Raw genomic sequence first — 13,581 nt, 5'->3', positions numbered from 1 at the left:
TGGAAGCCCAGGCGTGAGGTGGGGATGAGGCGGTGTTGGGCGGAGCCAACGTGCGTGATCTGGGCATCGTGTGCGTGCGGGCTTCCATCGTGGTCGTCCTCACAGTGGGTGTTGCAGCACCCGCTGCTCGTGACGAATGTGGTGGTGGTGGATGGGACTCCCGGCAGTGGCATCGATCCAAGCTCGGATCCACTCCATTGCCCAACCATGTTTGTGGGGGATGCATGAAGGACTGGCCTTTCCAACTTTCCGACCATCGTTGAGGTCTTGACTCGTCATCTGAAGGGCCTGGGAGTCAAACATGCCTCCCGTCTGGTGGCGATGCGCCGCCGGGGAGCTCGCCTTCTACCCAGGAATGACAAGGCGGGGCGGTGGCGCCCAGATCTAGCCAGCCCGGGGTGGGCATGGACCTGGCGGCATCCATCAGTCATCGTTGTTAAAGCATGAGCGAGGATGGAGTTGGGGCCATGGATACCAAGGCGATGTCCTTGGTGGTGGGAGCGGCGGTACCCGGGGGCGGGGCACACAACTCGGATGGTGACTGGTTGCTTGGGTCGTGTGGGCGGCGTGGCGGCTGGTGTGCGATGGCCGGGGATAGTGCGACGACCATCATTGTGGCCTGATGTATTCCGTCTCGGAGGCGAAGAGGGCTTGCCGGCATGAAAATCCTCTCTAGCTTGGCCCGGCCGACAATGGCGGCGCCTATGTGCGTCATCTCCTTCTTGAAGGTGTCGTTGCGATTTCTCTTCATCCGTCTTGTTGTTCCGGGGGAAACCTTGATCATTTGATCAGACGGTGGCAGCACTTCAGTGTCGTGTCCTTCCTGAAGACACCTCTTTGAAGCATGTGGTTCGTCGTGCATGGCTTCGTCTCTTCATTGTGATGGAGGGCTCCAGAGACATCAAGCGGTTTCCTGTAGTTTGCTTGGAGTGTTTTGGGGTTGTGAAGCTTTTGCAATCGCCCTTGTATCTTGCTTGGGTGTGTGTGGTATGTCGAGTTGTTAGTGTTGTTGTGGTGTGTGTTTGTATCGGTTGGTTCAGTGATGGTTGCTTTATATATAAAGTTGGGGAAACCTTTTTGGTACAAAGGACGTAGGAGAAACTGCAAGGTGCTCGCACTTACCTCATAGGAGGTAAAAGGATGTATTTATTTAAGGGTACATTTGACTATATAAATATGTAATATTACTACTACATAAACAAAAAAATACTGTTGACAGATTAGTGGCCTATCTTTCAAAATAGAGGGGGTTTGTTCATATGGTTTCTGCCAATTACCTTGTTACAAATCAAAATTAGTACACATTTTTGCCAACTAACCTGTGACAAATCATAATTATCTGCCAGTACATGCTGACAAATGATATACAAATCTGCATGGTTATTTATTCTCGCAAAATGGAATTATTTTTTGAGGTAAAAACACCGGGAGTCATAGAACTTGCATAGGACGGTCAGTTTGGCGCATAAACTTGCAAAATACGTTTTTCTGGTCATCCAACTTGCACGGACGTTCATATACGGTCATATTTCACGTACGCGAGCGTATCCGTGGCTTACATGGCATTCCCGGGCCCGCTTTCAGCTGCTGTCAGATGATAGATTTGCAGAAAAATCCTTGGCTTTTGTTATTTACATATTAGGCCCCTAAAAATGGAAAAACAAATATAGGGAATGGAGGTGTTTCAAACCCAACACCTGCTCCTAGTAAGCTCGTGTGAACGAACAGACCAATGATTGTTCTTGTCCAAATAACACGACTAACCTTTATATCATATAAACGCCGCCAAAAAATAAATTTGAAAAGAAATGTAACCCGAAAAAGGGAGCACTGTGGCTCAAACATGTGACCTCATGGTCAACGTTACCAAGGTTACCACCAGGCTACAACAACACAACATGTGTAAAAGGGAAAAACATTTTTCTACTTTTACATACACATTTTAAAAAAATATACATCAGAAACATTTTCATATATTTTAACATTTTCTAATAGAACATTGTTTTTTTAATATATGTTTTGATGTCTACTTATACATACACATTGTACATTTTTTGCAAATCATCAGAAGAATTTTTATATATTATTAAAAAATTTCCAATAGAAGATATTTTTTCAAATATATGTTTAGATGTCTAGTTTTACATACACATTGTAGTTTTTTATACTCCAGAAACATTTTTATACACGTTAACCTTTTCAAAATACATGATTAACATTTCTAAACATATATGTTTTGATGTCTTTTCTTTTCATACACATTATCCATTTAGGTATACATCTAATATTTTTTATACATGTTTAATATTTTTTAAACGTATGATTACATTCTTTCACACACAAATCTTTGAAACCTTTTCAAAATACGTGTTAAACATTTTTGCGAAGGTACGAAACAATTTTTACATTGTATAACATTTAAAAATTTCATGAACAGTTTTTCAAAATGCGTGAACATTTTTTCCAATGCAACGTATGTTTTTTTTAATCAGCAAATATGTTTTACAATGTTCATTTTTTTACAATGTCACGCACCTTTTATTGGTAATACAAATATTTTTAAAATTGTCACAAACACAAGAATATAAGTTGTTTTCGTACGTAGAACAAGAGGAAATAACAACGTGAAAATTGTTTATCCCTTCTGCACATGTTGTGTTGTTGTAGTCTGGTGGTAATCTTACTTAACGTAGACCACGAGGTCACATGTTTGAGGCACAGTGCTCCCATCTTTCGGGTTACATTTCTTTTTAAATTTATTTTCAGCCGCGTTTATATGATATAAAGGTTTGTGCGTGTAATTATAACAAGAACAATAGTCGGCCTATTGGTTGTCACCCGAGATCACTAAGCGCAGGTTGTGGGTTTGCAACCCCCGGCATCCCCTGATTTTACATTTTGTGTTTTGAGCTTTATATGTAAATAAAAAAACCAAGGATTTTTGTGCAAATCTACCATGCGACAGAGGCTGATAGCGGGCCCTAGTCACGCTGGCATGCCACGTAAGCCACGAATACGCCCGCGTACGCGAAATGTGACCGTATATAAACGTCAGTGCAAGTTGAATGACTAGAAACACGTATTTTGCAAGTTTATGCACCAAACTGACCGTCGCGTGCAAGTTCTATGACTCCCGGTGTATTTATAATTAATACTAATAAATAATAATTAAGATTCGATTTCCTTGTACAACAACGCAAAAATGAACATGCTTCTGCCAACTAACTTGTGACAAATCAGAATGTACTTACACAAGTTAGTTGGCACAACGATGTTACCGGTTGCAGGCACAAATTCGCGCTCACCACTGGTATGTAAATTACATATCAGTGGCAGGGAGAGTTTTCTGCCCGTCACTTGTATCATGCTAGATTACCATTGGCAGACGCTAGGTTGCGTCCGCCACTAGTGTGACCCCGTCTATAAGCAGTTTCCAACAGTTATATAATATATATACGACCATGTACTCTTCAATCTTTTGACTTTTTTTAGACCCCTCCTCCGCTTTCGCGTATTCTTCATGGTAAACTCTCCAGGGACGGAACCAGGTTTTGGACAAGGACAGGGTGAAGATGACATTGGAAGATCACACAAAGAAAGTCACGGTGTATGTAGCATTCTCGTATTCTAGACATAAGTACACCGTAAATTCTAGTCATCCGTACGGCCAGTATACTACGGTAGAAATGAACATAATTACATGTCTATTGATTTTATTTAAAATAGATTGTGTACTTAACTACCAAAAATATCAAAGGCCGATTAGTTGTTCAGAACTAAACTTGGTTTTCGTCTCTTCTTCATGTGTCTACACAAACGTGAGTTTGCAATCGAATAATTTCAATTATAAAATTGGTGAATAATATTTGTAGCCACTACTTTAATAATTTCTTGCACGACACAACTAGGCATAACTAGGAAAATACGGGAATACATACCTTCATTGCATGGTTGTAGGTGCCGCTCATGCTTCGCCCTTGCAGTTCGAGTCGTCGATTGTTGGGTTGGATTAATCCACTTTGGATCTTCATCTTGAATCTTTGTTAGCTTCAAATTTCAGTCTCAAGATTTGGCTGGTTCGACGGAAGGAGGCGCGCATGCGAGAAGAAAGAGGGAGGAGACCACAAAACCAATCTACTTCCGATAGATCAATCACCGCAAAACGAGGGTAACAGTTAACATTCTATTTCCTACCGCAACAATCAAACAAAAAATATGTTTGAGCCAACAACCATGTCAGAAATCAAAATTGGAACCACTCAAATAAAAAATCAATACAGTAAGGTCGTAAAGATAACATTTATTACAATGATTTATATATTACCTTATCTATACCTTCATGATTTGATACCACTCTAATTTATTTACTTATTTGTGAAAGTAAAAAATCCATATTAACCATACATAACCATTAACAACATTTTTATTGTATAATTTGGATTGATTATCGCATGTGTCACATGGTATCATTAACAACATCTTACCTCAATCACAAAAATAAATAAATAAGTAAAATCTTACATCGCGGCAGGTAATAGTAATATCTTGGGACACTCCATTTCATATACTTTCCTCCGTTCTTAAATATTTTTCTTTTTAAAGATTTCAAATGGACTACCATATATAGACGTATATAGATATATTTTAAATTGTAAATTCACTCATTTTGCTCCGTATGTAGTCACTTGGTGAAATCTCTAGAAAGACGAAGGGAGTAGAAGAATAAAAAACCAACTTTGCTACTATTTAACAAAAATAGGGTGCGAGATATTGTAGGACACATCGGGGCCACCGGTAATCTTCTCGTGGGAGAGATTATGGAAGGACACACTAGGCCCACCAGTTGAATTAAGGGGGCCGGAGAGATTATGGGAGGGTGCAGGCACACGCGGGTGCGTCCTTTGCACCTGACCGACAACGTCCAGCGTGTGAAGCCACACTGCGAAGGAGTCTTCTGTCACGTAGCACCGCCGGACTTTGTCATTGTTCGTAACGAGTACCAAACACTAGTTTTGTGAATCCTTGACAATTCTAATGGGTTCTGTTGGCATTTGTAGATGCCTGTTTACATGACTCCCTCCGTCCGAAAATACTTATCGAAAAAATGTACGTATCTAAGCCTATTTTAGTTTTATATACATTCATTTTTATTCATTTCTTCGACAAGTATTTCTGGGCTGGAGTATGTCATGTGGCCACGTACGTACGTGGTGCACTGTCACTGTGCGTATGTACCAGAATCTGACCCACCTCTCGCTCGCTGCGTCCTCCCTTTGCGTTCACATAATTGTTGGACGTACGATAGCTTTCGCTCCCGAACGATACGCCATCGTTCATTCTGCATGTGCACATACGCTAGGGTAGTATCCTGTCCTATGCACGTAACGCACAAGTCTTTCTTTGTTAATTTCTTTTTCATGTCAGAGTTGATACATCCATTTATTAGGCCTACATAATCATTAACAACATGTTCTCCCGGGGAATTAATGGCCTGTTCAAAGGACATTCAGTTTTGCAGAATTATGTATCTCCAGGACGCAATTGTTCGGTCATCTCATCAATGTCAGATTTTTTTGGAGTGCAAATCGCCCGCCCTCTTTATTGTTTCCACCCGAAGTGGTTACTTGTTGGGCATTAATTCAAACCTGCACATATGAAAAGATAAAAAGAAATCTCAAACCTGCAAACCTACATGCCCCTCCTTTCTCCTAGTAGCATGCTACCTCCGTCCGGCTTTATTGGCCCCTTCATATTTAGAGCCAGACTTTGACCATCCATAGACTATTTAAATATAAATTATATGCTATAAAACAATATACTGTTCGATTTGTATTTGCAAGAACTTTCCGACAATATAATTTTTCTGACATATAGCTTACATTTTGTTCGTTAAATTTTTAGATCAAAAAATTTAACCCAAAATAAGAAGAGGCCTAATAATCTCGGACAAAGGGAGTAGCATGCATGCCGTCCTTCCCCTCCATTATAAAAAGGTTAGTATGCCAACCCGTGCATAGTGCGGCTGATGCGCCATAGCGCTGGATATGTAGGCTAATGGTCTACTAATATGCAATAATTATTCCCTAGCCCACGAAAAGAAAAATTAGTTAACATAGCGCACTCCACAAAATTTTTGTTTATGTGTCATGTATTTAATAAGGAGAGAGTTTTTAGAGTAACATAATATATGTTACTATAGCATAGCGGTTCCTGAGAAATGATGAGTCTACAAGCTAATAAATGAATCCATCTGTGAACTACTAAAACGAAGAAAAAAATATAAGATGAGCCTGTAAACCGGAAAGGAGGGAGCACAATTATGCGCTGTTTATCATTTAGTACCCAGTCACCTTGGGTTACGATCCTCAACCGTTTCTGTACGGTGCAACATGAAAGATGACTTGTGGTGTCGGTCCAAGTGGCAGCCACCGTAACTTTAGTGACGTTGCATACCCGTCCGGAGGTTGAACCACACACAACTATGCATCTCTTTATATTAACGAGGGATGCAGCTCGTTGTATTCTGCGGTTGATATATCTTAATAGTTACACAATCCTAATACCTCTATTCTGGGATTAATGAATTGTACCTTCTTACTAAACTTCACTAGATGAGCTCTTTTACGAACCTTCTATCTAGGAACACTCCGTATTGGCGCATCTCAGCGACATGGAGCGAGTCCAGCAGGTAGATATTCGTCCCATCAGTCTAGTAAACGTCTCTCAGACATTGAACAGACGCGAACACCGGGGTCATGACGCAGGCGGTGTCCTCGGCCGGCGAGCCGCTTCAACACTAGCGCCAGTGACAGATCACGTCTGCTCTGCTGGGCCGGCGTCAATCCAGAGCGGCCACTCTAGAGCGGCATGAATACCCGTAGGTGGCGTCGAGCGGGAAAGCGCAGGGGCGAGGAAGAGGGTTTTGAGTGGGTTAGGTTTGTCGGAAACGAGCGTGGCAGTGGTTCGGACGTCCGTAAAGGCCCCCGTTTTGATTACGTTTTGCGGGACGTCCGTGAGGGGCTCACCTCACCTCTAGCCTTCAATTATTTGCCTAGGCGATATTTGCACGTGACGTGACGAGAGAAGCCGGATGTGCCCTGCTCCCGCACGTCCTTAAATACTTGCCACCTCCTCTGTGGATCCTCCATCTCCCAACGCACCGATCAGACTCTCGCCCCGTTTCCTTTGTTCTTCGCTACACCATATTGCACTAGGTAGCTCGCTCAATACATACTACAGTACTACTGTAGTATCCCTCTTCTCTACTTTATCCAATTTATGGTCGTACGTTAGTTCTCTCGGGTTCAGTTATGGAGTAGGATAGGAGTAGAAGGTAGGGGTTAATTTAGTTAAATCCTTGATGAAAGAACCCGGCTTTAACATTCCTCCTCTCTTTAATATTGCATGCAGGAAGACGACTATGGCAGGCAGCAGCAGCATCCCAGCCACCACCGTCCGTGAGATCCGTGTTGTGCAGCGCGCGGACGGGGCCGCGGCGGTACTGGCCATCGGCACGGCGAACCCGCACCACTGCGTGCCCCAGGGAGACTACCACGACTACTACTTCCGCGTCACCAACAGCGACCACCTCACCGACCTCAAGCCCACCTTCGCCAAGCTATGCGGGATGACGGGCATCGGCAGGCGTTTCTTCCACCACACCGACGAAATGCTCGCCACGCACCCGAACTTGTCCCTCGACGCCCGGCTGGACGTCGTGGCTACCGCCGCGCCGGAACTCGCCGCGTCGGCCGCCGCGAAGGCCATAGCCGAATGGGGCCGTCCGGTGGGCGACATCACCCATCTCGTCGTCAGCACCAACGCGGGATCGCACGCCCCGGGCACCGATGTCCGCTTGGTCTCCCTCCTCGGCCTCCGCCATGATGTCCTGCGCACCGTGCTCCAGCTCAACGGCTGCGCTACCGGGTGCGCCGCCCTGCGCTTAGCCAAGGACCTCGCCGAGAACAACCGCGGTGCGCGCGTCCTCGTGGCCTGCGTCGAGCTCACTATCACCGCCTTCCGCGGGCCCGACAAGGCGGACTCCTTCGACGCCCTCATCCCCCAAGGGCTCTTCGGTGACGGTGCAGGCGCCGTCATCGTGGGTGCTGAACCCTACGTCCACGAGCGCCCGCTGTTTGAGATGGTGTCAGCTTCCCAGTACGTGATACCAGACACCGAGCACATGCTCACCATGCAGCTCGGCAGCGGTGGCATCGGCGGGACCATTGCCACCGGACTGCCAAGACTGGCGGCGGGCATCGTTGAGCAGTGCCTGCTAGATGCATTTGGCGACCGCCTAGCCGGCAGCGGAGGTGTCGTCGAATGGAACAACCTCTTCTGGGCCGTGCATCCCGGCAGCAGTGTGATGTTGGACCACATCGTCAGGGCACTCCGGCTTGCTCCGGGGAAGCTGGCGGCGAGCAGAACCGTGGTGAGAGAGTATGGGAACATGCTGGGCGCCACGGTGATCTTCGTGCTCGATGAGGTCAGGCGCCAAAGAGAAGATCCTCAAGGAGAGGGAGCTGGCCATGATGAAGGCTGGGGGGTGATGATGGGATTTGGACCGGGGTTCACTGTGGAGGCGATGCTGCTGCACGCCGCTACCTAGGTAATTAGAAAGAACAAATAAAAAACACATGGCATATATATTCAATAAAGTGCATGAAATGCAACCTTTTATATTTCCATATCCACATATCACCTATATATACGTAAGTGTAAGAAATGTGAACATGTGGTGTGAGAGTGGTTAAGTCCTGTAAGAGTGATCTACAATATATGGTTATAAATAAAATTTTAGCTACTTGCAAGTTGCTTCAGTTGTAAATTTGGATCGGTCAATTTCTTGGCCGTTCATTTTTGCTCTCGAATTCGTGCTATGGTTTTTTTTTCTGGACTGCCGTGGTCTTATTTTTCTTTTTTTTAACTGGCCTCATATTTTGATCAGTCGCTTTGCTTCTGGGACGAAGCCCATTAATTGTGCGATCAAGCCCTCCTATCTCTTCCTTTGTTTCTTATGTCTTTTCTGATTTTATGTGTTTTCGTCTTTGTTCTTTGTACTCTCTCCGTCCGGAAATACTTGTGATCAAAATGAATAAAAAGAGATGTATCTAGAACTAAAATACGTCTAGATACATCCCTTTTTATTCATTTTGATGACAAGTATTTCCGGATAGAGGGAGTATTTCTTTGTTAGTTGGTATTTCTTTTTCTTTTGTTGATATTTCTGGAATCTTGGCTGCCATTATGGACATATAGTTGCTGAGATGCATCGTCTCATGGGTGAAAGGGAATTTATTCCGTCGAAGATTAATCGAGTTCAGAATAGGGTTGCAGATCGGCTGGCGTATTATAGTCGTACGGAGAATACAACTGCTGTATGACTAGGTAGGAGTCCACCGTGTGTGGAGGAACTTGTGCCACTTGATTGTATGCCTATCACACTGGAATAAAAATACTTTTACCCTCGCAAAAAAAAACAAAAAAACTAATAGGCTACAGTGACAGTGATTTGACTGGGGATATCAATGATAGAAAGAGCACAACCGGAGTAGTGTTCTTCATATGTCCCAATATAGTGAGTTAGATTTCTCACAAGCAAAAGGTAGTAGCAGAGTCTTCATATGAAGCAGAATACCATGCTTCTGCTACTGCAGCTTGTCAAGGCATTCAGCTGAGCAGATTGCCATCTCAGTTGAAATTTGAAGAACCAGAGCAATTTATGCTCATGGTGGATAATAAATCGGCAATGGCACTCAGCAGAAACCCATCCACCACGACAGGAGCAAGCATATCAATATAAAATATCATTTCATCAGAGATTACGTGGAGGAGAAAATGTCAGGACAGTGGGTCAGCTGGCAGACATACTAAGTGTCAGCATGTGGTGTGCTTGACACATGTTCAGACGCCGCACTGTAGAGCATGTCCATGTACTGCTGCATCGACAGCAGGGTTGTAAAAGGGTGAGGTGCATCGTGCAGCAAACCAACCCCAACTATTCACTCTGAAAGAATAGAAAAAAAAGGAAGGCTCCCAAGAAGGAGGCTGGACCCAAATCCTCCGTCTCTGCTCTGATTTTTACCTCAGGTTTTCTTCTCCGGCGAGTTCAGAATCCACCGTACTAAGCTAGTTCGAGCGTGAGATTAGAGGAGATGCATGAAGTGCTAAGTAAATAGGCAATTTTTCGACTAATTTAATTCATAGATAAATCACTAGCTTGGCATTGACTGAATTGACGACATACAGACTCTGATCTAAACACGCACGTACTAAGCAAACAGTAGACAAATCTACAGATACGGCTAGTACCGCTAATACGAAAATAAACAGGAGCGGGATAAACGTGTTATACCCTCCAGTAGGCCAGGCAGAAGCCGCGGCAGCGGTGACAGCAGTAGCGGCATCCTCGGCGGCCTTCTTGTCGGCCTTGGTCTTCTCGACGGCGGCACATTCGGCGTCGGTGGACATGATGATGACGAAGACGACGCGGACGTAGAGGAAGTAGTGGATCGAAGGCGAGCAGTCGCCGCTTCCCAAAAACCTATTCGCCTCTCTCCCATACAGAAACAGGAGAGACGGGGTTTCGGAGACCTGCTCTCCCATCGACCGTGTACGCGACGGACGGAATGGAGTCACCGGTGGCAGCGGCAGTAGAGGAACGACGGTGGGCGGTTCGCGTGGAGCAGATGTGATTTGATCGTGGAGGCTAGGATTAGGAGACATCGCACACTTATATAGGCGCAGCCGCGTGGAGAGACATGGGCTTGACCCACATCCGAGTCTGTGACAGCCCATGATCCGACGTCTCAGATCGTGGCCCAGCTATCAGCAACTCTCCATTAGTGACTGGCAAAAATAAGTGCGTAGGTGTGAGCTCAGCTCGACTCATTCCCGCAACCCGCGGCGCGTCGTGACGAGGCGTGGCATGGCGAGGTGGGCGACGGAGGAGGAGTGCGCGAGGGCCTCTTCTCTTCTCAAACTCCAATAGCATTTAGAAGAGAAACCCTTATAAGAAGGTCCAACTCCTCTTTCACTTTCGGGGTGGGACTAAACTTCGCACTACACCTAGTGCCAATAAACCCACATGGGCCCTTAGAGATTTTTAGAAATTGCTTTATGGGCCTAAATCCCATCCCAAATTTCAGCAATCCCCCACCAGATCTCGAGGGCCCATTGTGTCCTCTGTTCCATTTGTTGTTTTAATATACTAGTGTTTCAGTGAAGACCTGTTAAGGTTGAGCTTCACCTAGAGCAAGTAGCTATACTCCTTCACAACTGAACAATGGACTTTTTCTTGAATTGTCAGTTTGGTTTAAAGAAGCTTCACCACATGTCTTACTAGTACTAGGCTATCGAAGGCTGACCCCTCGGATGGAGCATATAAGTCACACTCCTCGCCTATTCATGAGCTTACTGGAGATCACCCCAATCTCATAGACTGTGACCAGCAGTCGGGCTCACATAGGCGAGTTCCTCCAAACATCACTCTGTAGGATAGGATCTTGCTTACATAAGCTTTGGAACACATTAAGACAGTAGTCATCGTACGATACAATATCGAGAGTGGGTTACTATAGTTACTCTCCTCAGTTCACCACTGGCTTGTTTTTCCAGGTCCTACTTCATGGGATCTCCGATCACATAGGTTGGTTACCACCATGGCAACTCATGTGGGTCTCATACCCATCTCCCTCGATGCACTGTCTATCACAACACGTGGTAGCCCTTTTGTAAAGGGATTTGCCAGATTCTTAGCCGTATGCACTACAAAAAAAATACAGTTCCGTGATGATACGTGTTTGTCATAGTAGGTCGCGTTTTTTGTCATGCATGTACATCCATGACAAATTTATGACAGAATCAAGATAGTCATACCTGTGCTGTCGTAGAAGTGTTCCATGACATTACCAAAATTATCATCACGGAAGTGTCCACTTCCATGACGATAAATCGCGCGTCACAGAACTGCTTTCGTCAAGGGTGACCGACACGTGGCATCCACCGTAACGGAACGCCGTTAAGCTATTGGGTCGGGTTTTGGATCCGATAACCCGTTAACAGCCCCGACCAATGGGGATTTTCCACGTGTAAAATCATCATTGGCTGGAGGAAACACGTGTCGGCTCACCGTTGGGACAGATGTCATCCGCTCATTGGACCGAAGGCGCCTATGATACGGCGACACGTGGCACGACCCAACAAAGGCCCATTCCTGTGAAAAGGCCGACCCGTTTGACTTGGTCAAAAGGTGGCGGGCCGGCCCATGGAAAGCCTGTTAACGGCCTGTTCGCATATAGCCCATTTACAGCCCGCTAACCCAGGGCCCATTACGCCCTATCCGAATAAGGCCCAGTAGCGTCATCTGGGCCGTCCAATATGATTCAGCCCGTTTTAACTTCAGGCCCGTGTGTGGCCCATGACTTCTTTCGGCCCATATGAGGACCTTTGTAACTCTTGGCCCATTAACGGCCCGTGGTGAAACTGGCCCGTAATGAACAGTGTATCACTTTATACCCATTAACGGCCCGTTATTCCATTGGGCCGTTTCCAGCCCAAGTTATCTTTCGGCCTTCTCAGGGCCCATTGATTCTTGGGCTCATTTGCAGCATTCGGTTACATACGGCCCGTTACTGTCATTTTCTGCTTGTGGGCCAAATTCAGCCCGTCGTTACAGTCGGCCCGTTTGCGGACCGTTAATACGTTGGGCCGTTTTCTTGTAAAAAAAACCCGTTGGGCTGTTTTCGTAGAGTTATCAAATACGGCCTATTAACGACCCGTTATGGTCCATGAATAGTACGACCCATGATTGGCGAAATGATGATACGCCCTGTAGAAGGCCCATGGATCCTATGGCCCGTATGAGGCCCATGGATAGTACGGCCTGTAGAAGGCCCATGGACCCTACGACCCATAGAAGGCCCATTGATCCCTAAGGCCCGTATAGAAGGCCGATGGATCCTACGGCCTGTATAGAAGGCCAATGCTCCTACGGCCGAACGAAGGCCCATGGATCATACGGCCTGCAGGAGGCCCATGGTTACAACAGTCCGTGTGTTGCCAAGATTATTTTGGCCTAGTTACCAAAAATAGGCTATTGTGGCCACTAGAAAAACACAGAAAAAGAACTGTAGTGACTACAAGCAAACAACTAAACAAGACAATAAGGAAATAAATAAGCAAGCAATTAAGGCTAGCCTATTACCGCTATTACACATATTACATCCACTAGGCATCAAAGTTCGCCACCAGTGCAAATATAGGGAACAAAGCAGCATATTACATACACTTGGCCGTCAAAATTGGCCACCAGTGCAAATAAACGCGACAGCAAAACAAGAGCATAACTGAAACAACTTCAGAAGAGCTCAAGAAACGTTATCCTGGGTATCCACCATGCTGGCAATAGGCTTAGCAAGCTGATTAGCTTTGTCTTGTTTGGCGCTAAAATCCTCCAACGCTTGCTGTTGCACCAGAAAGTATGCATCTGAATGCTCCAGGGACTTCCGCAGTCCTTCCACTTCTTGTCGCAGCACAGGTGATCGATATCTTTCAGCTTGTAGTTGAGACTCAAGAAACCAA

General features: G+C 45.5%; 1 protein-coding gene across 1 annotated transcript; it reads left to right on the top strand.

Moving 5' to 3' along the window:
- The first annotated feature begins 7,161 nt into the window (after positions 1 to 7,161).
- LOC123083314 (bisdemethoxycurcumin synthase) lies at positions 7,162 to 8,813 on the top strand. The gene is made up of 2 exons (XM_044505383.1): positions 7,162 to 7,333; positions 7,411 to 8,813. Exon 2 carries the CDS (start codon positions 7,421 to 7,423, stop codon positions 8,606 to 8,608), a length of 1,188 nt encoding a protein of 395 aa, XP_044361318.1. The 5' UTR covers positions 7,162 to 7,333; positions 7,411 to 7,420; the 3' UTR covers positions 8,609 to 8,813.
- Positions 8,814 to 13,581: the final 4,768 nt, after the last annotated feature.

This window comes from Triticum aestivum, chromosome 4A (assembly GCF_018294505.1).
Source record: "Triticum aestivum cultivar Chinese Spring chromosome 4A, IWGSC CS RefSeq v2.1, whole genome shotgun sequence".
Taxonomy (NCBI): domain Eukaryota; kingdom Viridiplantae; phylum Streptophyta; class Magnoliopsida; order Poales; family Poaceae; genus Triticum; species Triticum aestivum.
Note: the sequence above shows the minus strand (reverse complement) of the source record. Positions and strands in the feature narration are given on the sequence as shown.